We start from the raw sequence: 26,923 nt of genomic DNA on the forward strand, positions 1-26,923 counted from the left end.
TTGTAATCCAAAATCCACACGTAGGTCTGCGCGGCATAGTGGCCAACAAAGTCAATGGTCAACGGGTATCCTTGTAGGACCTTTGCTGTCCCTCCCTGTTGTCAGTCTAGGATAAAAAGGCAAACTTGAACTTGAACTGCTCCTCCATTCCCATAACCACATTTCCATAGCTTGCCAACAAAGAAAAGCACATCTTCCCCAAATAAAACCCCTGTTTCAGCAAAAACCCATTTCACCAAAACAACCAAGACCCTCATATAAGCGAAAGCCAGAAGAATCCAGAGCTCGTAAGAAGAAGAAGAAGGTTGAGAAAAATGAAGCTACTTTGGTCACCTGACACAGCCACTAGAGCCTACATCGACACCGTTCGATCTGTAAGCAATTGCTATCCCCTGTTTTGGTCTTTCTTTTTGATAAGTTCGATCTGGGTTTTGGGTTTTTGGACTGATTTGATCTGGGTTTTGATTGCAGTGCCAAGTTTTCAATGAATCCGGGGTGGCAGAGCTTGTTTCAGCCATGGCAGCAGGCTGGAACGCCAAGTTAATAGTCGAGACATGGTCACAAGGAGGAGCCATTGCAACCAGCATTGGTCTTGAAATCGCCAGCCGGCACACGGGCGGACGGCACGTGTGTGTAGTCTCGGACGAGAATGCAAGGTCAGAGTTCATCACGGCCATGAAAGAAGCAGCAGACATGAACCCAGAAGTGCTTGTTGGTGAGCCAGAGGAGGTCATGTCTCAGCTTGTAGGAATAGATTTCATGGTTGTGGATTGCAAGCGCAAAGACTATGCTAGGGTCTTAAGGCAGGCGAGGTTGAATCAGAGAGGTGCGGTTTTGGTTTGCAAGAATGCGAATTCGAAAAGCGATTCAGGTTTCAGATGGAGGAGTGTTATTGATTGTGGATCAAGAAGGGTGGTTAGGACTGTGTTCTTGCCTGTAGGGAAAGGGATAGATATGGCTCATGTATCCAGCAGTGGAGGGAATTCAGGATCGGGGTCGAGCAAAGTAGAGAAGAGATGGATCAAACACTATGATCAAAAATCTGGGGAGGAACATGTTATCAGAAAGTAAAATATTTTTTCGGAAATAGAATATTCTTTATTTCTTTAGTTTTCAATGATACAATGTACATAACTTGTCTTTGTACCAATAGATTTTTCCAAGGACTTGTGTAATGTATATGATTCCCCTTTGTGAAATGGAAATGAATCAGAAATTTCTTATCATTCTCCAAAACCATTAACCACAGGACTATTTTCACAATCAATTCAGAAATCAAAATAGAGGGGCATCATATTGATTATCGGATACAGAAACAAACCAGCTAACAAGTATTACCCTGTCAATAAACCGAGGTCACAATTGAGAAGAATTTCGTCCCATTCTTAGCCGTAGAACATACACCAGGATTTTACAATTCAGTACTTACAAGTTCTTGAAAGAAAATCAAAGCCTATAACATTGATTCTCCATCAATGTAACAAAAGAGGTAGATCAGAGCAAGTACAACCAATAACTATCATCCTGTTCGCTGCTTAAGAACCTTATAGCAATAGTCATCTTACATCAAAAGAAACTTTTCCGTTGAACAACTGGTATTTTCAACATTACTCATGGAAGTATTCCTAACTCTTGATTTGTATCTCCATCACTTGAATTGTTTCTCCGTATAATCTTGGAATTAAAATGGGTTTAGCCTCTACATGAATCAAAATTTCAAACATGCAGAGCACTATTTAGTGACCAAAGCAAGATAACTTAATGAATTATGAAATACTAATGTGCGAGAGAGGAGAATGCACTCACATATACAAACTCCAGTTATTAAGAGGACCACACAGCATGGAACAGTCAGTCCCAACTGTCACGAGTTCTTCTAAATGCCTTCTTGTCTGAAAGTACCTTCTTGCTTTTGAGGCGTTTCTGTTCTCCAATAGCAGCCCTGCAAAATCTCACTATAACATCAGAGCCCACATCCAGAACACAATAAAAATATACAGTACAATGTACAGTGGAAGGTATGGGAAAAACTAGAGGTAAAGAATTTGCAAAGACAGTTAAACTCTCACATTTTAGCGATCTTCTTCTTTTGCTCTTCTGAGGGAGGAGGTGGAACATATGAAGCAGCATCAATAATTGCCTGTTTCACAAATTTATTAGACTTAGTTGGGGATTGAGGAAAGCTAGGAAACTTCTTTCCCCTCATATTGAGCCAATTATCATAAAGCGCAAGCATCAAAGTACTAGCCATAATTTACCATTTCCCATGAACATCAAAGTTAGGCATTGATGTTTAGTACCTGAAGTTTCTCCAGAGCATCTTCAATGTTACCCCTAAGGAAGAACGATTGTATCAAAACATATGCATGGAAAAAACTTGAGAGGAATTATAACATAAAGGGAACCCAAAGAAACTTACTTCTGTGTACGAGTCCTGGTTGAAGAAATCACAAGCTCTCCATCCTTGTTGATTCGATTCTTCTCCTGTGTTAACCAAACCAAAGAAATTGAGTTAGGAAAGACGGTTTGGTCAATCATTCACAACAGAAAGGTGACATTCACAGTCAAGATATGGGACTCAAGTCTGCATAACAGTCCTGAGTACACTATTCTATGCCCTCTAATCTACCCCTCACTCCCCGGGATTCTCTCAAAGTTAGCATGTGTTTGAAGTTATGAAACACCTTTGGCTGCAGATGTTGTAAACATGCCACATCACAAAAGCTAGAGAACACCAATCACCATTGCATTGGATAAGAACACATTCATCAAGTTAAGACCATTACATCAGTTCTAACTAATTAACACTTCTTCTTTTTTTCAAATTAGTGATATTCTAGTGCAGGGATTTCCTCCAGGTCCCCTCCTATCTTTCTATCATACAGCAGCCACCACTTTTATCCATTAGATCATATATCGATGACCAGTTAGTAATGATTACTACTACCACCCTCATTCCTGCAAACATAATGATCTCAGTTTTCCTTAAGAACACAAATCATAACAAAATATAGCAACAAACCATTTGCAAAATCCTCTCCTTGATCCTGTCACTCAGCCAATACGCATTTTTAACATTGAACCGCATGTCCACTTTGGTGTTCACTGTGAAATCAAAAGCAAAAATGACCTCAATCATAAATGAATCGGACACGAAGAAAAGTCAGAAACCGAATTCAAGATGGAAGTATATACATACATTTGTTCACATTCTGTCCTCCAGGTCCTCCACTTCTTGCAAAACTCACAGTTACATGATCTTCACATAAAACAAGAAAATTATTTCCAGAATTTCATGTCAAGCACACAATTCCACTCTAATCTGCACCATTTTCTTCCAAATTAAACCAATCAAGAACGCGATTACTCAGTAACCAACTCAATCTACTAGTTCATTAACAATATCAAGAACCAAAACTCCTTAGCGAAAATGAGCTAAAACCTCGATTCTTATCAATTTCTATGAAAGAAACAGAGTGCGAAGTAGTAACGGAACCAACCTAACGTGATTTTAGGTGCGGGGAGGCCATCGTTGGAGGAAGCACGCTCCTCGGCTTCTCGCAAGAGCTGGTTGACCTGAGAGAGCCGAGCGGAGACCTTGTTCCCGCCGACGCCGGAGCTGGACGCGGCGCACCGGATGCTGATTCCGGCGGTGGAGCGGAGCAGAGCGGTGGGGCTTGACGGTAAAAAGGACATGGATGGCTGAGTGAAATGCCTGAGCATCATGTTGGTTGTTGCTCTCAGAACTAGCGCCATTGTTGCTGTGAAGAGTGTGCGCTTCGATTTTCCTGGTGAATACTGTGGCTTATAACAAACTAAGATTTATAATAAAAAAAAAAAAATTTAAAATTAAATCCAATTTTTAGAATTTATGACAAGTTTGGGATGTGCAGAGGTTTTTCGTTGTAATTTTCTTTGTTGCATCGAAAATAAGGGTGTATCTGCTATACCGAATGGTATAGCATACCTATAACATACCTATCACTAAATGAGGCTTGTTCAGCATAGGGGTCGAGCAGAGGGTGGTTGGTTTCAAATTTGGTCATGAAATTTCAGCAGACATGCTATACCGTACCGTTAGGTACAATAGACTTTTCCCGAAAACAAAACTTTACTTCATAAAGAAAGAATGTTTATAGGAAATTTTTTGACAGAGTTTGAGAGAATATTGAAACCAAATAAATATATCAACCCTAAAGCAATATCAAGCTGCAAGTAATCAAAAAGAAAAAAAGCTTCACTTAGACTGAGACTAACAACATCAAAATATTATGTATACTTTGCAGTTATTCGATCATAAGTGTTTTCAAGCATGTCTCTCTTATCCTCATATTGTTGGCACTCAGCAAGTTCGTCCGGATTCTCTTCAAGCCAATGACGAACCTTTCTAATCGCAACTTCAATTTTCTTCTTGTGGCCTGGACTGAGGTAGTTGAGCTCATCAGAACAAAGCATGTCCTTAACTCTCTGCATATAGTCTACCAATACAAACTTGGCCTCCATTTTCTTCATATTTTCCTCGTCCTCTAACTTGTACTTTTCTTCCTCCCCCATCATCCTCTCGATATCCTCCTTAGATAGGTTGCCTTTGCTGTTACTGGTAAGTGTGATCGTGCTCTTATTCCCAGTCGATTTTTCCTCGGCAGACACAGCCAAAATTCCGTCAGAATCGATCTCCATGGAAACAGTTATCTGAGCTACTCCTCTTGCAGCAGGTTGGATCCCTTCGAGCTTAAATGTACCCAACAATCTGTTGTCTCGGGCTCTTGGTCTTTCACCCTCGTACACTTTATAGTTTATACATGTTTGCCCATCTTGGACGGTTTTAGAAGCTCTTTCTTTACTGGTGGGAATGGTACTATTTCTTGGGATCACAACTTTCATCTCTCCGGTATAACGCTCTGTACCAAGTGAAAATGGAGTGACATCCAATAAGACTATGTCTTGTACCTTCTCAATATTGCCTTCACCGCTCAAAATTGCAGCTTGTACTGAGGCGCCATATGCAACTGCTTCATCTGGATTAATGCTCTTGCAAAGTTCCTTGCCATTAAAAAAATCTTGCAGTAGCTTTTGGACTTTGGGAATTCTAGTAGATCCGCCAACAAGAACAACATCATCAATAATGCTCTTGTCCATTTTAGCATCCTTCAAACACTTATTCACGGGTTCCATACATTTTTTAAATAGATCCAGGTTGATCTCCTCAAATTTTGCTCTTGTTATTGTGGTGTGGAAGTCAATACCCTCGAAAAAAGAATCTAGTTGAATGGTGGTTTCAACGGTGGAAGAAAGAGTTCTCTTTGCTCTCTCACAAGATGTTCTCAGTCTCCTCAATGCTTTGGGATTTTTGCTAATGTCTTTTTCATGCTTCCTTTGGAACTCTTGCACAAAATGGTTCACCAGTCTATTATCAAAATCTTCACCCCCAAGATGTGTATCTCCTGCTGTAGCTCTTACCTCAAAAACTCCCTCTTCAATTCTGAGAAGGGAAACATCAAAAGTACCACCACCAAGATCAAAAATAAGAACATTCTTTCCATCACCAATGGATCCTTTTCTATCAAGACCATAAGCAATGGCAGCAGCTGTAGGCTCATTCAGAATCCGCATAACATTCATATCGGCAATTGCACCTGCATCTTTTGTGGCTTTACGCTGAAGGTCATTAAAGTATGCAGGGACAGTTATGACAACATTCTTAACAGTCAATCCGATGTAGGCCTCTGCTATTTGTCGCATTTTAACAAGAACCATTGAAGATATCTCCTCGGCAGTAAACTGCTTCTCTTCATTCTTGTAGTTGACCACTAACATTGGCTTGTTCTCCACATCACAAACCTTGAAAGGCCAAAATCTCATGTCATTCTTAAGAGAGGCATCATTGAATCTCCTACCAATCAATCGCTTTGCATCTAAAACAATACAAAAGAAATTATTAGTTGGTTATCAGATAGTTAGTTATATGAATTAGTTATTGCGATATGCAGGTCCTATGTAGGATATCCATGTGCAAACCTTGATATGCAAGTCCTAAGTTAATAACTACATATTACATAAAGAAGATCAACTAATGTCAGCTAGAGTTAGACGTACATATGTATACTGAAATCACAACATCATTCAAATTAATGAAACTGCGTTGAGTATATTTGCATATGAAGAACTTACCAAAAACAGTGTTGATAGGGTTCATGGGGGCTTGGTTCTTGGCGGCATCACCAATTAAACGTCGAGTGTCTGTAAAAGCAACATAAGATGGCATGGTTCTGTTGCCTTGCTCATTGGCTATGATCTCAACGCCGCCGTGTTGCCATACACCAACGCATGAGTAAGTTGTTCCAAGGTCGATACCAATTGCTGGACCCTCGCCTTTTAAAGCCGTAGCCATCCGTGTATATGGTGAAAGCTAAAACAACAAAGAAACCTGCTTCTGCGATTGTGTATCTGTGTGATGGATGGTGATATATATAAGAGTATAAGATTTGAGAAATCGATGCAGCATATATAGGAGTTTTACATGCTAATTACCCTAAAACATTCAGGATTGTAAATATATTCTCCTAATTGACACCAGAGAGTACGGAAAGCATGTCCTTCTCACCAGCCTCAACTCTCAACACTTCAAAAGTTAATATATTCGGGACAATTTAAAAAGGCAAAGGGTAGAAACTAATCGGTTAACTCGAAATTAATTTACAAGCAATGGTAATCCTGAACTCCCTACCTCAATTAGGATTCCTTGTTGTACTGAAAAGAGGAATAGAATTGCTATCCTAAAGAATTTAGGACTAAGCATACCTACAAACATATGGGTGTGTATATATTCATGCCTGTAATGTCCATCACATACTTAACTCGTTTTATCTCTGTTGAGCTTTTTTGTCATAGTATTCAATGGCAATGGTTGGCACAGGAGACGGTCCGGCTATTGGTATCGACCTTGGAACAACTTACTCATGCGTTGGTGTCTGGCAACACGGTCGTGTTGAGATCATAGCCAATGACCAGGGCAACAGAACAACGCCGTCTTATGTTGCTTTTACGGACACAGGTAGTTTGATTGGTGATGCTGCCAAGAACCAAGCCTCCATGAACGCCATTAACACCGTCTTTGGTAAGTATGTTTCTTCATATTCAAAACTATGTGTAAACTAATATGATCAACGTACGTAGGTTCATTGATTTGATAGACATGCGTATATTTATCAACGTAGGTTCATTATGTTAACATCGCCATGCGTGAATGCATCAACTTTGATGATTGCATGTTCATTAGCCTGTACATACTTCTGATATATGTCCAATTCTTTGTAATTCTTATACTTAATGATATTTATGGTTATGTTAATTTAGATGCAAAGCGCTTGATGGGTAGGAGATTCAGTGATGCCTCTGTAAGGAGTGATATGAAGTTCTGGCCTTTCAAGGTTCGTGGTGTCGACAACAAGCCAATGGTTGTCGTCCAATACAAGAATGAAGAAAAGCGTTTTTCTGCTGAGGAGATATCATCCATGATTCTTGTTAAGATGAAGGAAATAGCAGAGGCTTACCTCGGAACAACAGTAAAGAATGTTGTTGTGACAGTCCCGGCATACTTCAATGATTATCAACGTCAGGCTACAAAAGATGCAGGTGAAATTGCGCGTTTGAATGTTATACGCATTATTAACGAGCCTACTGCTGCTGCCATTGCTTATGGCCTTGACAGAAAGAGTACCACTGTTGGTGGAAAGAACGTTCTTATTTTTGATCTTGGTGGTGGTACTTTTGATGTTTCCCTTCTCAAAATCGAAGAGGGGATTTTTGAGGTGAAGGCCACTTCGGGAGATACCCATCTCGGGGGTGAAGATTTTGATAATGCAATGGTGGACCATTTTGTACAAGAGTTCAAGAGGAAGCACGAAAAGGACATCAGTAAAAATCCCAAGGCACTAAGGAGATTGAGAACATCTTGCGAGAGAGCAAAGAGAATTCTTTCTTCAAATGCTCAAACCACCATTGAGATTGATTCTTTATACGATGGAATTGATTTTTGCTCGAAAATAACCAGAGCTAAATTCGAGGAGCTCAACATGGATCTCTTTAAGAAATGTATATCACCTGTGGACAAGTGTTTGAAGGATGCTGCAATGGACAAGAGCAGTGTCCATGATGTTGTTCTTATAGGAGGATCTACTAGAATTCCCAAGGTACAACAGCTGTTACAAGACTTTTTCAATGGCAAAAAGCTTTGCAAGAGCATCAATCCCGATGAAGCAGTGGCATATGGTGCCGCTGTACAAGCTGCAATTATGGGTGGTGAAGGCCTTCTGGACAGATGTGTTGGTATGAAGAAGGTTCAAACTCTTGTTGGTATGGAGAAGATTCATGATGTACTCTTGTTGGATGTCACTCCTCTTTCCCTTGGTATAGAGCTTTTTAATGGACAGATGCGTGTTGTAGTCCCAAGAAACACTACTATCCCCACCAAGAAAGAGAGAATCTTTACAACAGTTGAAACCGGGCAGAACGGCGTAGAGTTTCCTGTGTATGAGGGGGAGTCAACAATAGCCAAGGAGAACAGATTCTTGGGTAAATTTGAGCTCATCGGCATCCAAAGAGCTCCAAAGGGAGTGCCTCAGCTTAATGTTTGCTTTAACATTGATGCCAACGGAATTATGGTGATCACTGCTGAGGACAAAGCAACGAAGAAGAAAAGCAAGATCACAATCGTCAATAACAACAAAGGCACGCTATCTAAGGTGGAAATTGCACGGATGATCAAGGAGGCAGAAAAGAACAGGTTTGAGGACGAGGAGAATAAGAAGAAACTGGAGGCTAAGGCCGCACTGATGGACTATACACAAGACATGAAGGAGAAAGTTCCTAGCCTCAGCAAGCTCGACCGGAAGGACAAGAAGAAATTTAAGGCTGAGGTTTCAAAGACCTGTGAGTGGCTTGACGAGAACAAAAACCGACTCGCTGAATGTGAAGAATACGAGGACATGATGAGAAAGCTTGAAAACGTCTGCAGTCCCATACTAGGGATGATGGATTAGTGAGGTGCGGATGATGATGCCCCCTTCAACTGGTAGAAGTGGCTAGGAAAGCTGTTGGTAGCGTTCGTAGTCTTGCTGTCATTCATTTGAATCCGGCCGGAAAATCATGCATTGTATTTGAGAAGTTACAGATAAACGATTACATTATTTTCTCTTATGATGAGAGGTCATTACATTACAAAAGATGATAGCTTATCTTAGATATATGCAATTAAAAGGCCAACATGATTTAGGTTAACCACAGAATTTAACATTATCCGTCAGTTCGGAACCCATTGGACATAGGAGTACTAGGCAGGCATCCAATTGACATATGACTACAGCATTGTCAAGCTCAGATGGAAACAGATAGAGACTAAACAGTACGCGTCTTACTAACAACTGACAGCCTTCTACCAGACACCCTATTTCTAAGACGACCAAAAAGAACAACACAATGAGCTCCACAGTCCTAGCTTTAATCTTTGGCTCTCCCACGGGAAGAATTACTCCTGTCTCTACCATCTACTCTCATATTACGAGAAGATACTGCTTCACCTAGAGTACCTGCTATCATGTTTCCAGTGTTCTGTAGAAGTTCGTTGCTAGGAAGAGTACCTCCCCGACCGGCCTGTCCATGTCTGCTGCCACCAGCTCCTAGAACAAAGAATGAGAAAATAATCACGAAGTGCAACAATAACAATCGGCAAAAACAGCGTTTGTGAAATTGCTATATCCACAATTGTGAGGGTTAAGCTTGCTTCCTTGGCATTCATTTAACAGTAAGATGTATATTTAGACCAAATTCGCTATTTCCCTAGTATATATATGCAAACAATAGTACCATACCCACAACAATTAACAACATCTAACAAGTAACAGTCACACGCATTCAAATACAGTCTCGCATTTAACATCCTGCACTACCATGTTGGGGACATCCTATAGCGTGCGCACAACAAAACTTCTGCTTCCTCCCAGAACATATTTCAGATTCCTCCAATAACTGTGAAGCAACTAGCAAACTTCTAAGAACATGGCTAATCATGTACACAAAGACAATGACAATACTGTGAGGCTATACAATGACTTCACAAGGAGCAAACACCAGTGGACTCTGATCAACTTGCGGTAAAAATGGCAAAGCTAACCAAAATCATGCATTATAGAAAAGTTCAACATCACAACCATGTATACAGAAGTATAAGACAATCACTAAACTGCCATCAATATATTTGGTTATACTGGAATTCAAGTATGATAAACTCACCAAGAGTTTCATAACTCGCAAACTGATCATTCAATCCAGGCATATGCTTTTGAGCAGCTCCCTTCCATGCTTGTTCAAAACCAGAAAGCTCATCTAAAATACAGCAGTCCGAGTTAGTCTCCATTTCCTACGTACTAGACAACTGACATAAACCTTGCCGCACACAGTCAAATATAAATCACATACCTTCATTAAGGTTATGCAAAGTCTGCATTGTATCAACTTTACCATCTGTTTTGAGCTTCCTAGCAATTGAATGGCCCTAAAAAGAGAATTGTCAATGTAAGTATATAGGAAATATCAATTCGATAATCCAAGATTTAACTTCAAGCAGTAGACAGAATGACAAATAGATGGTATCAATTGACCTTATTGTGGAGCCCCTTAGATATTCTGTGTGTGGCTTTCCCAGAAGAAGTATCTGCTTCCTTGCTTTCTTCAAAAGTAACCTGTACATCCAATAAGGGTCGATTACAAATAGAACTACCAAGATAAAAGGCCATGCACTATGAATCTTCCACAATTACTTACCCCATCACTCCCCATCCTTCTTGCCTTGGAAGAAGTATAATATGCACCATTAGTACCACCATAAGAGACACTGGAGCTCTGAAATGTGTAGCTATGAGCTTGAGGCCGTGTTTGCATAACACCAAAGTGATCAAAGTTGTCCCTAGACACCACATGCTTGCTCTTCGTCTCTACAAATCAAGCGCAAACCAAGAAGAATTAGTGCTCCTGATTTGACTTTTAAACTAGAACAAAAGAAAACAAATAGACACCAAGACAGTATAGCAACCAATCAGCTAGAAAACTATACCTTCATCTACATCATCTGGGTGCTCAATATAAGGATCGTTGCTTGGCCCACCACGTTTTCTTGGATTTTCCTTTTTCACATTACCAGCCTCTTCTTCTTCATGATCAGAGTCCAGCTCCTCAATGATTGGACCCCTAGATGTCTGCGGCACTGCAGCCTGAGCCTGATTCTCAATAAACCCACTTGGCCCCATACCTGAGAACATACCTCGATTCATACCAGGACCCATTCCAGGAAACATACCGCCACCCATTCCAGGAAACATTCCGCCACCCATTCCAGGAAACATGCCGCCACCCATACCAGGAAGCATGCTGCCACCCATACCCGGAAATCCTGAGTCAAAAATCCCTCCAAACGGGCGAGTAAAGAAAGGATCATCAAACGGATCCCTCCCTCCAAAGAAGCCAGGCATCAAACTCCCCTGCCCCCCAAATCCACCGAAACCACCAAAAGGATCATTGAAATCAAAAGGACCCCTACCACCACCACCACCACGCCCGCCACCTCTTCCCCCTTGCATTTTTTTAATCACTAAAACCCTGAAAATACAAAGAACCAAAACTCAACCCCTAATCATGAATCTCAAGCACTAATTCCACACTCATGAACTTCATAAACAAATCAACTACAAGTTTCACAACTAAGAATCAGGTACAACACATGATCTAAAGAACAAATTAAAAAGCAAATTAGCAACTTCACAAACCTATTATCAATACTTATAGCCAAACCAAAAACAATCTATAACCGAAATCAAGGACATTTGAAGCAAAAGGATCACAATTATTACAGAAAAATTTCAGATTATTTCGTCGATCATGAAACATAATCAATCTACCGAACACAGATGAAAGGTACTGAAAAACGAGCTTAGGAAATTTGAGAAACTCAGGGATCATTCATACCTTCAGTACGTTTCTCTGGGAAGAAATCGAAGCGGAAGCAGAGAAAACCCTAATCGCCTGAGAACGAAAGGGTACGTCGCTAATGGGTTTTTGGCTCTAGCTTAACCGACTCGATCAGAAGAAGAAGAAGAAGAAGAAGAAATAGATTCATTTCTTTGATCGAAGGTTGTAGTATTACGGTATTACCCGAGCGGGTTTGGACACGTGTAGCAGTGTCTTTTCAGAGGCTTCTTAAGATCCATAAACTAAATCGTGTCCGTCAAAATAATTCACAATTGAAATTTATACTTCAGTCACCAACGGTCGGTTTCGAACCTGGATATGAGGTTTATCTAGGCTCTTACCTACTCGGTCACTTGTTAAGCTGCCTTTGTGTCATGTGTCCTTATAAAATGGCCTAAGCTTTTCTAGTTTTGGTTAAGCATAGTTTAATTTGGTGCCTCCTATTCCAGTTTGATCTTGGAGAAGCAAGTGTCTTGTGGCTTGTTTACGGTGACTAGAGTATTTAGCAATTTGATGATGAGTGTGTAAAAATATGGCGCTTTCAGTTGTAAAAAGATGACGCTTTGAATTGTTACAGAAGTGTAGGGTATTGAAAATATGTTCATTATGGATTTGTAATCAGTCTTTATTATTAAGACATGTTTATCATATCTTTATCGTTACCGTGATTTGATTCTCTTAGATTTCTTAACACCTTATATATTGTCAACCTTTCATACTGAAATTAATTACTTGCTCATAAGCATATGCTTGTGTTCTAATTTTAAGTCGAAAAAGGATTGAAACTTGCAACACTCTTTTATCTTTCTACAATACTACCGATATCCATGTTCCTATTTGAGTTATGATGGATCACGAATCAAAGTCTTATTAGGTTTCCTAGTTGGATCACGAATCAAAGTCTTAATAGGTTTTCCCTTTCTTACCCGGATTGTACTGAAGTCACGCAACGCGGGTGCTTATAAATATACGTAAAATAGGGACAAAGCAAATCATAGAAGATCTGCCGATCAAGAATGGACATAGGAAAGAAAAGAGGCCGAACAGAGACGAAGAAGTCGAAGGAGAAAGGAGATGATAATAAGGGCAAACCCCTATACTGGTTCCAAACTCCACAATCGTCTGGCCGGGTCCTCCTTCCCCGATGCTTCTTGGAAAGGTTTCAGGCCCCGGCTGACGAGGAATACCATCCAGAATATCTTCCGCCGGGAGCAAAGGTTAGAAGCACCCATTTCCCGGAGTTTGAGCCCTACATGACCAAAGGCGAGTACACTAATTATTTGGAAGAGAATGGTTGGGACATCTTCGGTAAGAAGGAATGGGCAGAGGATGAAGATGAAGAGGGTGACAGTAAAGATGAAGAGGGCGACACAGAGGATCAAACGAGGAGCATCAAGATGAGGAAGGAATCAAACGAGGAGCATCAAGATGAGGAAGGAAGAAACTAAACGCAAATAAAAGTTGTGTTGTTGACTCGATTTTTTAATTTTCTTTTGTAATGCCATTTTATTTGGTTTTAGTATTGGGTATCCTAGTTCATATTTACTGTTTATTCACACATTTAGCAATGTGTAAATAAAATTTCTCAATTCAAAATCTCAGTCCGATGATTTACAAAAAAAAAAAAAAAAAAAAAACTTACAGTCAGATAGAGTATATTGATGATCCTAAAACTAACCACCACTACGGAAAAGAAGATACAATCATTAAGCAAATAGGACATTTTGGCATAATTGGTTCATCCAACGCCTGAAGTTGCTTGCCAAACCTCTCCACTTCTTGCTTGATGTTCTCCCTATCTCTTTCACATCTTCTAAGCTTTGCCAACACTTGGTACCTATCCCCCTTGTCCAACTTTGACAGATCAGTGAGTGCTCTTTCCATCTCCAACCCTCTTCGTGTTGCTTCACCCATTTGCGCCCGTACATTGTTTGCAAGCTGTTCATTGTGATGTGCTTGAAGGTTGATGTCGATGTTTAGACGATGAACTATGCAGTCTTCATGAAACTGATGGGAACATGGCAGCATAGTTAATCTCTCCAGGCTCAAAATGTCATCACTGTAAGGGGCTATCATCGGGAACAACTTGTGTTCACACAAGTTACACTTATGTTCCTGCATTTCATACAAACTTAGTCATTCAATTTGTTGAGAGTCTATCAATAGATATTATGTACTTCCCTACCGAGCAGTTTAGTATTGAATGGTTAATACATATGTGGACAAAGAAACAAAGAAAAATGCAAGCATGACAATGCAGTTCAAGGTTATGTACAAAATCACAAACCTGTTCCTTCCTGACAAAGAATTGTCTGAGTTTTACTAACTGATGTATGGTTTTGCTTCCTAGAAGCAGGTCTTGTGTTTTTCCCTTGCTACCAGTTATGAAAGTCACTCGCTTATCCTCAAAGTCTGCTTTCACTGCTTGTGTTTTCAGTTTGTTAAACCTGTAAACATATCAATAATTCATTACATTAAAAATGTAGTTCTCAGTTTCTATAGTTCTATTAGAAATTATAATAATACCTGTAAATTGTGCCAGTATTACTCCTGATACTTGACATCCAATGTGGGGCAAGGAAGAGCAGCAACTCAAACTCAACCTCCATATTATCTGTAAAATTATGTGATGACAAATTTTCTTATCAAAAGGTATTGCATAGGGAGATCATATTTAGAAGAGCTATTCACAAATATACACACACTTACAGATATTATCGTCAAATGTGCCACTCTTGAAAAGAATATTGTGCAACAGCATAGATGGAAGCATGTCCTTAGAAGAATCGATATAGTTATATAGACTCTGCATCTTGTCTTTCATCTTAGGATCCCCTCTTCTACCAAAATGGCTGGAAAGGGAACTGTAAGGTAAGTATATAATCGGATCAATAGCTATAGAGTAAGCATTGTACGTATTTTTTTCATACCTCTCATCTAATAGCTTGTTTCTGTGGTACTTTCCCCTGCTTCTGTCAATCCTGAAGAAATGCATATGTGTATGAAACTGATTAGTTATCAAGTTAAGGAAGAAAAAAAATCAGGCCATCCTTTCAATTCAAATCTATTCCTCGGTAGGAAACAAGCAATCGATTATTAGATTAGAACATAAAGTTTTAGAGTATTCTAATCAGGCGATGACTGGAATGGAAACTAATAACTATGTATCTATACACATAAAGGAAACTAATAACTATGTATCTGTACACATAAAGAGCATTACTTTGGTTACTTTAGTACTACAAATGGGTTAGACTAGGTGTTCATAGTAGAAAAAAGATACTACCCCTGACTATAGACAAGTCAATGTCATCACTGAATTCATCTTGAGAACACAAATGAACTGGTTTAGAAATATGACGACTCACTTCACTATCCCCTTCTCGATCTTGAGCCATCCCGGAATCAGAGTCTGAAATTGTTTGATGCAGTACCCAATTGCCTCTGCAAAAAGAGGGAAAAAGATGCAACCTTTCCATTTTATATGCTGTGTCTATAATGAAGAAACTCAAGGTTACCTCTAGAACAGTGTAACATCAACTCTTCCTTTGTGTATTCAGATATTATTAAATCTGTAGCAGCAGCACTGGCTCAGAGGGAATAATGAATCTTCAAGAATCGCTTTCTTGGAAATACAGAAGTAGTTGTTTAGGAATTCCTCCTTTGAATTCTTCAACTCAAGGGTCGGTTCCATCTGCAAAGAAGAAGAAGAAGAAAGTTCAAGTCTTTGTACAGATGAATAAGAAAAAAAACTGTGGCTTTACCATTGCGACACTACCCTAGCTTTGATCAGTGAGAAAGTTCACGTCTTTAATGAAGAAGAAGAAGAAGAAGTAGTGAGAAAGTTCAAGTCTTATTAACAAGAAAAAAAGCTGTGCTTTACAATTGCAACACTGATCCAAGCTTTGATCAATGAGAAAGTTCAAGTCTTTAGTAGAAATTAACAAGAAAGCTTTGATTTACCTTTACAGAAGATGAAGAAGACGAAGAAAGTTCAAGTCTCTGTACATTTACAAGAAAAAAAAGCTTTGCTTTACCATTGCAACACTGATCCAAGCTTTGATCAATGAGAAAGTTGAAGTCTTTTGTAGAAATTTACAAGAAATCTTTGATTTTACCATTGCAGAAGATGAAGAAGAAGACAGTTAAAGTCTTTGAACAAATTAACAAAGAAAAAGCTATGCTTTACCATTGCGACACTGAATCTAGCTTGATCAGTGAGAAAGTTGAAGTCTTTTGTGATCAAAAGACCAGATTCTGGGTATTACGTTGAGTATGCTTTGATGGAAATGATGAGGAGAGAGGGGTTTTAGAGGTTTACGCTCGCTGTCCGTACATACATGTTGGACTTCTGCTGAAACATATGGGCCTAAAAGAAAGCCCAGCCAAGCTAGCTAGATCAACATTGGGTAAAAAATTAAGGCAAGTTCATGTTCTTTCACTTCTCTCTCTTTTAAGAAAAAAAAAAAAATTCTATTCTCTTGACGAAGGTTTTTATCTGATCTTGGCTTAGAAAAAACAAGAAAAAGAGTCATAGTGTCATAATTTGTCATGGTAACAATCAAATTTTAGTGGCTCTAATAGTCTAACTATATACTAAACCCGGCATTGCGGTTCTATTTATGTACTAAACAAGGTCCGAGTGAGTGAAACCTTTGCCAGGTTGGGTGAATACTTATTTGGAATTTTGGATGGTGCTTTTGTTCTGATGGTTGGCTTCCTTAGCTCCACCTTTGGACTCTCAACCTAGTTACTCCTTTACCAAATTTACCAGGTTATTTTAAACATAATTTTAGGGAGAATAATGAAGTATAACATCGGTTGGGTTTTTGTTCTTATTTTAGCCCTCAAGTTTTTTGGTGGATATGTTGATCACTGATTGTAATTGAATCCCGCCAATAAAAATATTAGCATTTCTCTTAAGAAAAACAAAAAAAACAAAAAGGTCGGGATGCTAAACTTTGCATTGGCCACTTTATATACCATATCTCAAAGTCTGAAACATGCATCAAATGCTTCGGGAGAATTGCTTTGTATCATACAAAGCCTCGGAGGCACACTGGAATCCAGGTCAGGCAATCAATACTATGACACAGAAAAGGTCTGTACGATGAAGGGCATACATAAGATGACTATACAAACGTATCGACTAACGCATCTATGCATCCTCACAAATCCCACCTTCTACATTCTAACGAGTATAAATTAATTGTTGGTGTTCGGAATGCTAGACATCACCTATAAAAGACATTTCATTCCTTTGAAAACTCAAAGGATGATATCTCCCAAGCTAAAGCACAACCTGAGCTGATACTTCTGCCTGCAGGTTCATGAAGGACTGGTAAGGACAGAACATTGCAAGAAAGAAATGCATCCCAGCTGCCCTTGTACAAAGGAAAAGGCTGCAACTGTGTCATTCCTCTGCAATTGTTACTTATAATTGCTGGAGTGCATGCAACTCAGGCCTTGTTGGATAATCTATCCCCTGAAGAGCTGGCATCCGTCTTAAATCCTCCTCTGAATATGCAGGAATGAACCAATACCACTTATTTGTCCCAAACACCTGAGAAATAAATAGTAAATTCACTACACCAACCTAGTACGGATTATAAATCAGATACTTGCATAAACATTTTGATCACACAACTGAGTTTTGAGTATTATTACTCAAAATCTTGTGACCACTAGAAAGGTATAACTTTCAACTATGTTCTATGAGTATATAAATCAGTTATGGAAGTTGAATTTGTAAAGACGTAGCAACTTCTTTTCATTGGGAGATTGGAGTAACACCTAGCACAGAGTGCTGATACAGCAAGTGGGAGTCAGTGCTTCAGCTAACAGCAGAACACACATCTAGAGTTGTCTTGATGGATGGGTACAACCCACAAAGAGAAGGTGAATTAAGGAGTTTAACAAAAGAACAACAAAGCAGAATGCCATAATATTGGTTATCTAATATTCTAATAGACTTGAAAAAGTCACCGCACAAAAAAAAAGAAGAAGAGGAAAAACCAAACCTGTTCAAAGTTTTGCTTTCGACCAAGGTCATAATGCCATTTGGGAATACTTTTCTTCTCATACGCCTGAGGCAACCAAGAAGCTTATGTAAGAAATACTATGGTAAGCCCTTGTCAATTTAAACATACAGAATTGTAATAAAATCCATTACCTCAATTGTGGTGGTATTGGCTGCCACCAATGATATGTGCATGATCATAAAGCCTAAAACGCTCAAGGAAAATGCCAAGTTCAAAACTGAAAAAAAAAAAAATTGAAAGGAAGAAATTATGAATAAGAGAAAGACAGCTTGCAAGAAATCAGAAGAGCTATGTAAATACTAACCAAATGTGATAAAACTGGCTGCAACAGTTCCCAGTGTTCCAGATATCTCTTGATCGGTAAAAAATGCCATAAAATATCTCAACAATGATAATGTGACGAGAGTTGTCTCGAGAAAGGTATAAAACTGCAACACAATAACAAATACAAAGTCATGCACTTAGTTTGGTAGATACTGATTATCATGCCACTGAAGTACTCGATACAAGTATGCACTCAAGAAAACTGCAACACAGTAACAAATATGTGCAGCTAACATACCAGGAAAAGAAGGAAGTACTTGTAATTCAATGCTCCAACACAGTTGACCACCCACACACAATGATGGTCCATTTTCAAAATACACCTCCCACCTAAAACCAATGCACAGATAAATGAGGAATCTTCCAGACCACAATCAAAATTTTCAAAATAGAGAAACTAATATGAAAATACTTACAAACAGAACAATGATGACAACGAGGCGGTTTAAAGTGGTTGCACTTTCGACAGAAACGAACTTTTTGATTTGCTGGGTCAAAAGCCATGACAGATTGGTTGGATACTAGACCTGCACCACTGTATTCTGATTCCACCAACGGGGCTCCTTGGCCTGCCTCCTCATCGATTTCAGGCCTCCAATTCAGTGGAACACCACCAGGATCCGTTACAAGAACATAGAAGTAGCTCCACAGCAGCATCACCAACTAGACCAAATAAATTTTTTTCCAAAATTACTAAATCTTCATTTAACAAAAGTTAGATGTTAAATTCGTCACCCTTTAACACGAAATCATATTCTAACCCTCAACTCCTGTTCCGTGTTCTCAACTATATGAGGCAGTAACATTTCAACAAAACTGATTTGCATAAGTCCCCCCGCAATGTATAGCTCTTGCATGCATCAACAGTCAGACCAATGCACAACCCTCACGCGCAAGTATCAAAGCAAAAATTATCAGAACTGACAGAATCCTCTCATGAATCACAGTACAAGTTCTTGCATTACAACCATTATCGATCTCGCTTAATAAAAAATAAAAAAAAGTAGCAAAGAAAAAGTCCCCAAATATTCTACAAGCAAAAATGTCACTTCCCTAGCTTCCAGAGACTTCAAACTCAAGTCACCAGCTTTACTGCGCTTTCCTTAATTTCAAAACACAAATACCCATTTTCAAAGGTTTAAGCTTTAAGCATTGTTATAATGTTACTTTTCATAAATAAAGGCAATGGCTTTGAGTAACTATTGACAGCTAAAAATTTAAGCTTTTTACAAATTAAAATTAAAAAAAGATTGTGGGGGAATTACCAGAAAATGGAACAGAATCAAGAGCGGGAGAGCAATAAGGGCATCGATGCCACCTCCGAGAAGCGCGGGTAAGTAATTGGCCAAAACGACGGCGTAGTAGGTGAGGCCGACTATGCCGACGACGACGACGACCATGATGTATCCTAGGGCTCGCAGCGCCGTACATAGCTTGAACGCGTTCCACGACATTGCTGCAGCTCCTCCTATTGATCAATCAGTTTGCTCCTTCTATTGTTCAATCAGTTTCAGGGCTCAATTTAAAAGCATCGGAATCAAAATGAAAATTAGAATTTCATGAATTTGAAGGAATTGGGATTCCGTTCCCGCATCGGATTGGTCCGAATGCGTTGACGAAATTGCGATTGCGATTTGACCAAAAACAAAACGAATGCAGAGAGGTCGGGGGAGACTGGTTCCAAACAAAGACTACGCAGAGACATTTGTTGCTGTATATTCACTTTTATTATTATTATTATTTTAAAAGGGACCGATCAGCCTGCCTAAGGCCCAATCCGCCTAGCCCGCAGTAAGCTCCGCCTGGCCCGCTCAGGCCCAAAATCCAAATATGAGGATGAGTCCAGTCCAGTGGGGAAAGGTGAGTTTGATTCTGGCGCGTGATCGGAAGAGATGGCAGTGGTCAGCGGCAAAGTATTGGAAAAAGAGGTGGACCACCGTGGCGATGGGTGTCATTAATTAAGTTCACATGGACGGACTAGATGTTACCGGTGGTTAGACAGAAGCGTCCATCGGAGTTAGCTCTAACTCCTGTGCCACAATAAATGGCGGTGGATGAATATCCATCTCATCCCTATTAATGTCCCCAACCTCCATCATGCACCTTCTTTATTACGTGACTCTGACTGATCACGTCCTTTGCTCTCCTCTCTATCCCGCTCTTGTCTTCACTCTCTGCTAGTCTGCTTCAGTAATATATGTTTCTCCATGCCTGCTCTGTTATCTGATCTTGACCCTGCAGGAGGAGCTTATAATAATCCGGGAATGTAATTCAATGAAGTAAGATTTTTACGCCTTATTTGGTGAACAAATTTACCGTATAATTACAACTGATCAAACGTCGAATTTGAGTTTGTTTGAGTGAGATGATAACTCGCTCATTTCTTGATTTGAATAATTAGTCGAATATTTTGTACATATTTACCCTTTTTATACGTTTGCTAGTTGATCCACGTATCGATTGATTGACTGATTGAGTTAAGATGACAGAATTTGTATGATGCTTATTGGTTTGAACACCTTATTTTCACCCAATCATTAATTGATCTAGTTCTAGTTTTGGTCGCTTTCCTTTACGTGATGATATGTTCGTCTCATTGTTGTTGTTCTACTAGTTTCTTTAAAAGCATTTTGTTGTACACATTATCTATAGTCGTTTATATTCAATTGTAAATTTTTGTTTTAGTGAACCATTTTAGTTGTTGTTGTTGTTGTTTTGATTTATTTTGAAGTAATTCATCAACGATTGATGTTACGTATCTTCCTTCCCCAACAAAGAAACATCTAATGAGCTAGAATTGGTAAGACACTTCAATACGTAAAAGAAAGTGTACTTTCTCTCATTGCCTCCATCTATTTCAAATAGAAACAACGGACGAAACTTTCACAAGAGATCAGTAGACAACCAGGTTGTTCATTTGTACCAAAATGAGAATCAGTCATAATAGCATCCTCGCATTCATTCGGTCCAAATAGTTAATGTTTTGCAGATTATACCATATGCAAGCAACATATTAGTCACCGTACCTAAATGTGATACAGATTATAATTATACCCATCTTAATAGCACTGAAGTGACCGAAGCATTCAATCTAACAAGCCCTACATATTTTGGGTACGACTGGTAAGAGATTTCAACGTATCTACTTATTCCATTTACACTTCAAAATTTATGATGTGGACCAACCAAATTACTGGCATGGTTAGAACTTGTACAATGTGAAACTAACATTGAAATAAATGTATAATCTTGAATGAGGGGGATTTTTACCTAATTTCGATACAATCTGTTACGATTGATTTGTTAAAATTATGGGATGAACTGTACTTCTGATCCGTTCGATGATTATCTACGGCCATCACCGTATCATCTCTTACATCAGTTTGAATAAAATTACTGATACATCAATTTCTTAATACTTTCATCGTCATATAATTCAGTTCATCTAAATTTAAAAATAAAAGAAAATGATTCCCCAAGTTCCTCTCTAAAATCAAGTTCGAGTTAAAAAATAATTCTCCAACTACAGATTATGAACTTGTCGGGCCCCACGGGTCTCACACACACGGGTTCAATAATGCCGGTACTCCCCCCATATTAGCCAAACGGTGGAAAAACAGGTGTGAGATTTTACACAAAAGATCTCGGCATTAGTGTGTGTGGTATCATTCCTTATAAGTCAATGATGACTCTTTCACGTTTCCGATATGAGATTCCAAATGACTCCTATCTAAGCTACACTTGTTCAATAATCTCCACCTAATGTAATTTGAGTCATCTCCAACTGTCTCACGATCCAAATTCTAATAGCTCAACCTCGATCACAACCATATGAATTTTGTGATCTCAATCCAAACGGGAGCTCCACCAAATTGCAACTCGATCGTACGAGACATCTAGCCCCAAGCGTTACCTAAGCTTTGATACTAATTGTTATGCGGAAGAGGCCAATGGGCCCTATCGGTACCATACACCCTAATGTCGAGGCATTTTATGTAAAACCACATACTTGTTTTTCCACCGAGTGACTAAAGCGGGGAGAGTGTCGACATTATTGGATCCGTGTGTGATAAAACACACGTAAGTATTATTGACCGCTTACGCGTAAGATTAGAGTAATTCCGTTTAAAGTTCAACTGTGATAATGAAATTTCCATGATTGACCTAGCATTGTTTAAATGAACTAGAAACAAAATTACCTACAGAAAAGACAAAACCCAAACTGGTTGGGACTATTTAAGTACTTTATCTATTTCTTAATCTTCATTACACAAAACAGTCACCCTTTCTGCGATACTTGATAGTAGCTGTAGCTCACCAGTGCACCTAATTTACCTTATCCTGCTATTCATGCAACTAGCTCCTTTAACCTTCGTCATGCTTACAGCCCGCGCGTGTAGCACAGATGCCTCCAATGGTGATCTCATAACCATAGATGATTACTACACGACGAAAAGTCCACCCTAAGATAATGAAAGAAAACAAAAATAGAGTATGGATCCAAACCCAGCTCTCCCAACTCAAATTCAGGATAAACAAACCCACAGAGACGCCCCAGACCCAGTCACGTATATAGAGATATTATGTGCCACCACTCTCACAGAAAAGACTGAAACCAAAAACACCACCCAAAACAAAAATGGCTCCCTCGTCTTCTTCCCCTTCATCCAAATCCCCACCTCCCCCAACAGCAACAACTCACTTCACCCCTGTAAGTTTCTACATGTTTGTTTTTGGGTCTAGAATTTTGAATCTCATGACTGCTTGTTTAGTAAATATTGATAATTTGGTTCTTTATTTTGGTTGCAGATTCAAGAAGAAGATGGGAATGAGAGTACTAGCACCACCACCCCTAACAAAGCGACTCCAAAGCACACCTCTACACCTCTCCACTACAAGCACGGCAAGCGTCACGGCAAGAAACGCTCCGAGATATCCGCCGGTTCCTCCTCGGCTACTCGGGAAGAGGAAGAAGAAGAAAACGACTTGTCGGTGAACTGCAACAAGTGTCGTCCAAACGGCCGGGAGAAGATCTCGGTGGTGCCCTTGGACAACAACAACGGCTTCAACCGCAAGAACAACAACGGCTCGTCGTCCGTCTCCATGGCCAGCCCAAACGGCATTCTCAGGTCGATTCTCTCGTCGTTTACCAGGAACAAGCAGAGCCCGAAATTACCTATGGACCCTTACGCGGCGGCGAGGGAGGAGAAATGGAAACTCGCGGTGGCGGAACTCTCGCAGAAGCTGATTCATACGACGAGGAAAAGAGACGAGGCGCTTCTAGAAGCTTCTCGGCTGAAATACTCGATGGCGGAGCTGGAGAAGAAGCTCAACAAACTCGAAGTCTACTGCCATGGACTGAAGTCCGGCCTTGAAGAATGCAGCACGGGAAATTCGCCGTATTCAAAGATAGCTCACAACAAACGACAGGGCTTCAGCGGATTCAACGACAACAACAAAGCCGTCGTTGAGCATTTCCTGGTCTCCGTCTCCGAAGCCCGGACCTCCGTCCGGCTCCTCAGCCGGTCCCTTACTATGCAGCTCCGCCACATGGCCGGAACCAAAGTATACGACAAGATCACGGCTCTTCTTCAACCCTACGACATCAAGCTTTCGTTGTCTAAAAACCCAAGAAGCTTGGTTTTCTACTTGGAAGCTCTGCTGAACAAGACGTTCTTCGACGAGTTCGAGTCGCCCGGGTTCTGCAAAAACTCGGCGGACCTTATCTTGAACCCGGTGGAGAAATGCGAGGCGAACTACACGTCGTTTAACGTGCTCCGGGGGCTGACGTGGGACGAGGTGCTGATCAAGGGGACCAGGCATTTCAGCGACGAGTTCAGCAGGTTCTGCGATAGGAAAATGAGCGAGATTGTCGCGATGTTGGGCTGGAACCGGGCCTGGCCCGAACCGCTTTTGCAGGCCTTCTTTGGGGCCTCCAAGAGTGTGTGGCTGGTGCATCTTTTGGCCACGTCGGTCCACCCGAGCTTGCCGGTTTTCCGGGTCGAAAGCGGGGTCGGGTTTGACCCGGTTTATATGGAGGATATGGGCGGAGACAAGGCGAGGAAGTTGGTACCTTCGGTGGTTCGGATCATGGTGGCGCCGGGGTTCTATGTTTATGGGAGTGTGGTCAAGTGCAAGGTGCTATGCAGGTACAATAGCAATAGTAAGGGTCTGACCCAATCGTCACCTTAAAATTTGGTACCTTTTTTTACGAGCTTATCATACTCAATATGTTGCTATTTTGATCTAGTTATGTGGTAATATGATCGATGTTATTATGTGTCATTTTAGTGTAACGGTAATTCGGAGATCAAAAGAAGTGGCATTTTCCGTTTTCTACATTGAGATTTTTGTATATGCATTATGCAAATTGGAGAAATGCCTCATATAACGGATGAATGATAACATAGCTTTGGCATCTATCATATCTAAAATGCCCCATTGTTGATTTGTTGGTGTAAATCTGTGTGATCGATGAGTTTGTGATCATTTTGGAGATGTTGGGATCGATTCAAATGATTTCTTTTTGTGATTTTTTTGTTTTATTCTTTGTTGTGTGTACCCTAATGTTAATCATCTGTTTCTTGTTGGTACATTGGGGCCTTTGGGGGGAAGAGTATGGGGGTGCTGCTAATTTTATAAGAACCAGAAACGTACGTAACTGTCTTGGTCATGTGTAGGAGTTATACAAATGAGCTCAAAATAGGTAAACCAATAGATGATGAACAGACCCAAGTGGACTAGAACTGGATGCTTCTCTTGTGAATAGTTTTTGGAGCTTCTGGATTTGAATGATTTATAAAGAGTGTATCAATTTTGTTGTCAAGCATCAAAAACTTTTTTCAAATATCACAAGCACAGTGCCCTATGTTCTTGAGTTGAAAGTAACCAGTCATGTGAAATGGTGGTACTGTAGCCAATGCCTTCCAAGCAAAGATATATGTAATCTGAGTCATGTAATGTATACAACTCACTCTTTGGGATCAACCTCAAGCATGCCCCCGCAACGTGAATTTGGATTTCATGGAGTGTCCTATAGCACAGTCATTCACGGTGTGCAATGTCATTGTTTTTTGAGTCCTGAGAGAGATGTTTGCTTCCGTTCTTGTTCTTTTCCCATTTGGAAAAACAGAAAATTTGTATCGGGGCTTGGAGTTTTCGTTGTGGGAAAGGTTGAGTTTGGGTTGGTTTTAGTCGTTCAGTGACACGTGAATCCGGATCAAAGCCTGTAACCCTTTCTCTAACGTTATGTTTGGGCATAGATAGGTCATTAGCACATGTAATACATGAGGTTTTGCAACTATATATGTTTTTTCCTCGTTCGAATGTGACAATCGCAGTCTGTTTTAGAACCAAATTGGCCCATTTTCGTTGCGTTAATGGAAATATAGACGAGGCGGATACGGGGATGGTAGATTTTTAGAGTCGAGGACGTGAAAGATAAGTCTCGACTTCACATTCTCCACTCGCTCCATTGTTGTGTTAGTTGAGAGCTGTTAAAACTTAAAACCAATATTAGTTTGGCGGTAGAAAGAGTGCTGAGGAGGGCCACCAGTGAGGAGGAGCCAAAATGGGGATTGTGTGGTGAGAGGTTTGGTGCCAGAAATGCCAGGTTGTTGAGGCTGCAAGCAACAGAGGCTGCACTGTTGTCAAATTGTTGCGTACGAATGATCTGCAGCAATGGCTGCACTGTTGTAGTGAAGTTTGGGTGGACCGTTGCTATTTTGTCCAGGAGGAGGAGGCATGAAGCTAAATTTCAGCGAGGCATGTGCAAACTATACATTGGTAGGAACAGTTAGGGGTTGCTACACTTCTAAAGAAAACCGATGATTGTGTGGGTAGTGAAGTGTTAGCTGCTTGTGTTGATCCTCCTATGTGATCAGTGTTTTGTCTATTATCAAATGCTATTCAATTATAAGGACACAATTTGTTCACTGGCTAGTTGTGTCGATTACACCAACAAATTTTGATGTTTATACTTTATAGAGTAGGTGCTATGAGTTTATCACTGGTAACTAAAACTATTTCTAATAATTACCGTGTTTATAGCTAAAGATGAGTCGCAAATTTGATTCTTTGTATAGCAAAACACATTGTGTTAGTTACATATGTGTTTTACATTTACCTTCTCAATGTTATCTTCATTTGTCTTAATTTAAGATGGAAATTAACAAGATCATGTTTATTCAATAACTAAATCACGTATACGGAAACACTGTAAATCCTTTGTTGCTAAAAAAGTCCTAAGCAGATCGAATTATGATCTTGGCAAGGGCACAAGGGGCACATTATGAACAATGCATGCAGTCTTTCATAATGTTGTTCTTCATGTTACATAAAGAACTAACATTTAAAAGAATACATATGAAGAACAAGATTCTATTCAAGAAAGGGAGGCTTACAAAAAATTATAACTCCAAAAAATAAGCACCCACTCATCCAAAATGATTCCATATTATGGTTAATAAACCAATTCTATATTATGGCAGGCCAGAGATTATATATAATCCTAATCAAAAACCAGAATCTCCTTCATA

General features: G+C 39.8%; 7 protein-coding genes across 7 annotated transcripts in view; 3 read left to right on the top strand and 4 right to left on the bottom strand.

Annotated features, from left to right (window-relative positions):
- Window positions 1-1,226, top strand: LOC101299862. The gene is made up of 2 exons (XM_004298645.1): window positions 1-374; window positions 472-1,226. Exons 1-2 carry the CDS (start codon window positions 315-317, stop codon window positions 1,069-1,071), a joined length of 660 nt encoding a protein of 219 aa, XP_004298693.1. The 5' UTR covers window positions 1-314; the 3' UTR covers window positions 1,072-1,226.
- Window positions 1,227-1,448: 222 nt separating this feature from the next.
- On the bottom strand, window positions 1,449-3,819 carry LOC101300144 (peptidyl-tRNA hydrolase ICT1, mitochondrial-like). The gene is made up of 8 exons (XM_004298646.1): window positions 3,501-3,819; window positions 3,200-3,259; window positions 3,023-3,105; window positions 2,420-2,484; window positions 2,301-2,334; window positions 2,070-2,140; window positions 1,807-1,942; window positions 1,449-1,699 (listed from the first exon to the last, which is right to left on the bottom strand). The coding sequence occupies exons 1-7, from the start codon at window positions 3,754-3,756 to the stop codon at window positions 1,852-1,854; spliced, it is 660 nt and encodes a 219-aa protein (XP_004298694.1). The 5' UTR covers window positions 3,757-3,819; the 3' UTR covers window positions 1,449-1,699; window positions 1,807-1,851.
- Window positions 3,820-4,269: 450 nt separating this feature from the next.
- On the bottom strand, window positions 4,270-6,391 carry LOC101312639 (heat shock cognate 70 kDa protein-like). The gene is made up of 2 exons (XM_004300676.1): window positions 6,172-6,391; window positions 4,270-5,915 (listed from the first exon to the last, which is right to left on the bottom strand). The coding sequence occupies exons 1-2, from the start codon at window positions 6,389-6,391 to the stop codon at window positions 4,270-4,272; spliced, it is 1,866 nt and encodes a 621-aa protein (XP_004300724.1).
- Window positions 6,392-6,897: 506 nt separating this feature from the next.
- LOC101312933 (heat shock cognate 70 kDa protein 2-like) lies at window positions 6,898-9,041 on the top strand. Its single transcript, XM_004300677.1, has 2 exons — window positions 6,898-7,117; window positions 7,357-9,041. Exons 1-2 carry the CDS (start codon window positions 6,898-6,900, stop codon window positions 9,039-9,041), a joined length of 1,905 nt encoding a protein of 634 aa, XP_004300725.1.
- A 115-nt stretch (window positions 9,042-9,156) lies between these two features.
- Window positions 9,157-12,130, bottom strand: LOC101300440. Its single transcript, XM_004298647.1, has 7 exons — window positions 12,019-12,130; window positions 11,111-11,652; window positions 10,822-10,991; window positions 10,659-10,739; window positions 10,477-10,552; window positions 10,291-10,383; window positions 9,157-9,677 (listed from the first exon to the last, which is right to left on the bottom strand). The coding sequence occupies exons 2-7, from the start codon at window positions 11,631-11,633 to the stop codon at window positions 9,499-9,501; spliced, it is 1,122 nt and encodes a 373-aa protein (XP_004298695.1). The 5' UTR covers window positions 11,634-11,652; window positions 12,019-12,130; the 3' UTR covers window positions 9,157-9,498.
- A 4,839-nt stretch (window positions 12,131-16,969) lies between these two features.
- The window catches only part of LOC101301004, a 46,177-nt gene continuing 36,223 nt past the window's right edge, over window positions 16,970-26,923 (bottom strand). Inside the window, exons 7-13 of the mRNA XM_004298649.1 lie at window positions 19,652-19,819; window positions 18,803-19,049; window positions 18,625-18,716; window positions 18,367-18,490; window positions 18,194-18,279; window positions 18,042-18,107; window positions 16,970-17,584 (exon numbers count right to left, since the gene is read on the bottom strand). Of these exons, the coding sequence (XP_004298697.1) occupies window positions 17,456-17,584; window positions 18,042-18,107; window positions 18,194-18,279; window positions 18,367-18,490; window positions 18,625-18,716; window positions 18,803-19,049; window positions 19,652-19,819 (912 nt within the window). The 3' untranslated portion in view covers window positions 16,970-17,455. The remainder of the gene's footprint in view (window positions 17,585-18,041; window positions 18,108-18,193; window positions 18,280-18,366; window positions 18,491-18,624; window positions 18,717-18,802; window positions 19,050-19,651; window positions 19,820-26,923) is intronic.
- Window positions 22,924-24,923, top strand: LOC101301293. The gene is made up of 2 exons (XM_004298650.1): window positions 22,924-23,097; window positions 23,196-24,923. The coding sequence occupies exons 1-2, from the start codon at window positions 23,026-23,028 to the stop codon at window positions 24,576-24,578; spliced, it is 1,455 nt and encodes a 484-aa protein (XP_004298698.1). The 5' UTR covers window positions 22,924-23,025; the 3' UTR covers window positions 24,579-24,923.

Source organism: Fragaria vesca, linkage group LG5 (genome assembly GCF_000184155.1).
Source record: "Fragaria vesca subsp. vesca linkage group LG5, FraVesHawaii_1.0, whole genome shotgun sequence".
NCBI lineage: Eukaryota > Viridiplantae > Streptophyta > Magnoliopsida > Rosales > Rosaceae > Fragaria > Fragaria vesca.

What these genes read in the sequence shown, in the direction of transcription:
- LOC101299862 (XM_004298645.1), top strand. Translation starts at nt 315, where the DNA reads ATGAAGCTACTTTGGTCACCTGACACAGCCACTAGAGCCTACATCGAC. An exon ending in ACATCGACACCGTTCGATCT is followed by an intron (nt 375 to 471) that starts GTAAGCAATTGC and finishes TTTTGATTGCAG; the next exon opens with TGCCAAGTTTTCAATGAATC.
- LOC101300144 (XM_004298646.1), bottom strand. Translation starts at nt 3,756, where the DNA reads ATGGCGCTAGTTCTGAGAGCAACAACCAACATGATGCTCAGGCATTTC. An exon ending in AGGAGAGGATTTTGCAAATG is followed by an intron (nt 2,485 to 3,022) that starts GTTTGTTGCTAT and finishes TGGTTAACACAG; the next exon opens with GAGAAGAATCGAATCAACAA. An exon ending in ATGCTCTGGAGAAACTTCAG is followed by an intron (nt 2,141 to 2,300) that starts GTACTAAACATC and finishes TTTGTGAAACAG; the next exon opens with GCAATTATTGATGCTGCTTC.
- LOC101312639 (XM_004300676.1), bottom strand. Translation starts at nt 6,391, where the DNA reads ATGGCTACGGCTTTAAAAGGCGAGGGTCCAGCAATTGGTATCGACCTT. An exon ending in CCCTATCAACACTGTTTTTG is followed by an intron (nt 5,916 to 6,171) that starts GTAAGTTCTTCA and finishes GTATTGTTTTAG; the next exon opens with ATGCAAAGCGATTGATTGGT.
- LOC101312933 (XM_004300677.1), top strand. Translation starts at nt 6,898, where the DNA reads ATGGCAATGGTTGGCACAGGAGACGGTCCGGCTATTGGTATCGACCTT. An exon ending in CGCCATTAACACCGTCTTTG is followed by an intron (nt 7,118 to 7,356) that starts GTAAGTATGTTT and finishes ATGTTAATTTAG; the next exon opens with ATGCAAAGCGCTTGATGGGT.
- LOC101300440 (XM_004298647.1), bottom strand. Translation starts at nt 11,633, where the DNA reads ATGCAAGGGGGAAGAGGTGGCGGGCGTGGTGGTGGTGGTGGTAGGGGT. An exon ending in CTAAGGGGCTCCACAATAAG is followed by an intron (nt 10,553 to 10,658) that starts GTCAATTGATAC and finishes TTCTCTTTTTAG; the next exon opens with GGCCATTCAATTGCTAGGAA. An exon ending in TTTGCATAACCTTAATGAAG is followed by an intron (nt 10,384 to 10,476) that starts GTATGTGATTTA and finishes GCTGTATTTTAG; the next exon opens with ATGAGCTTTCTGGTTTTGAA.
- LOC101301293 (XM_004298650.1), top strand. Translation starts at nt 23,026, where the DNA reads ATGGCTCCCTCGTCTTCTTCCCCTTCATCCAAATCCCCACCTCCCCCA. An exon ending in CAACAACTCACTTCACCCCT is followed by an intron (nt 23,098 to 23,195) that starts GTAAGTTTCTAC and finishes TTTTGGTTGCAG; the next exon opens with ATTCAAGAAGAAGATGGGAA.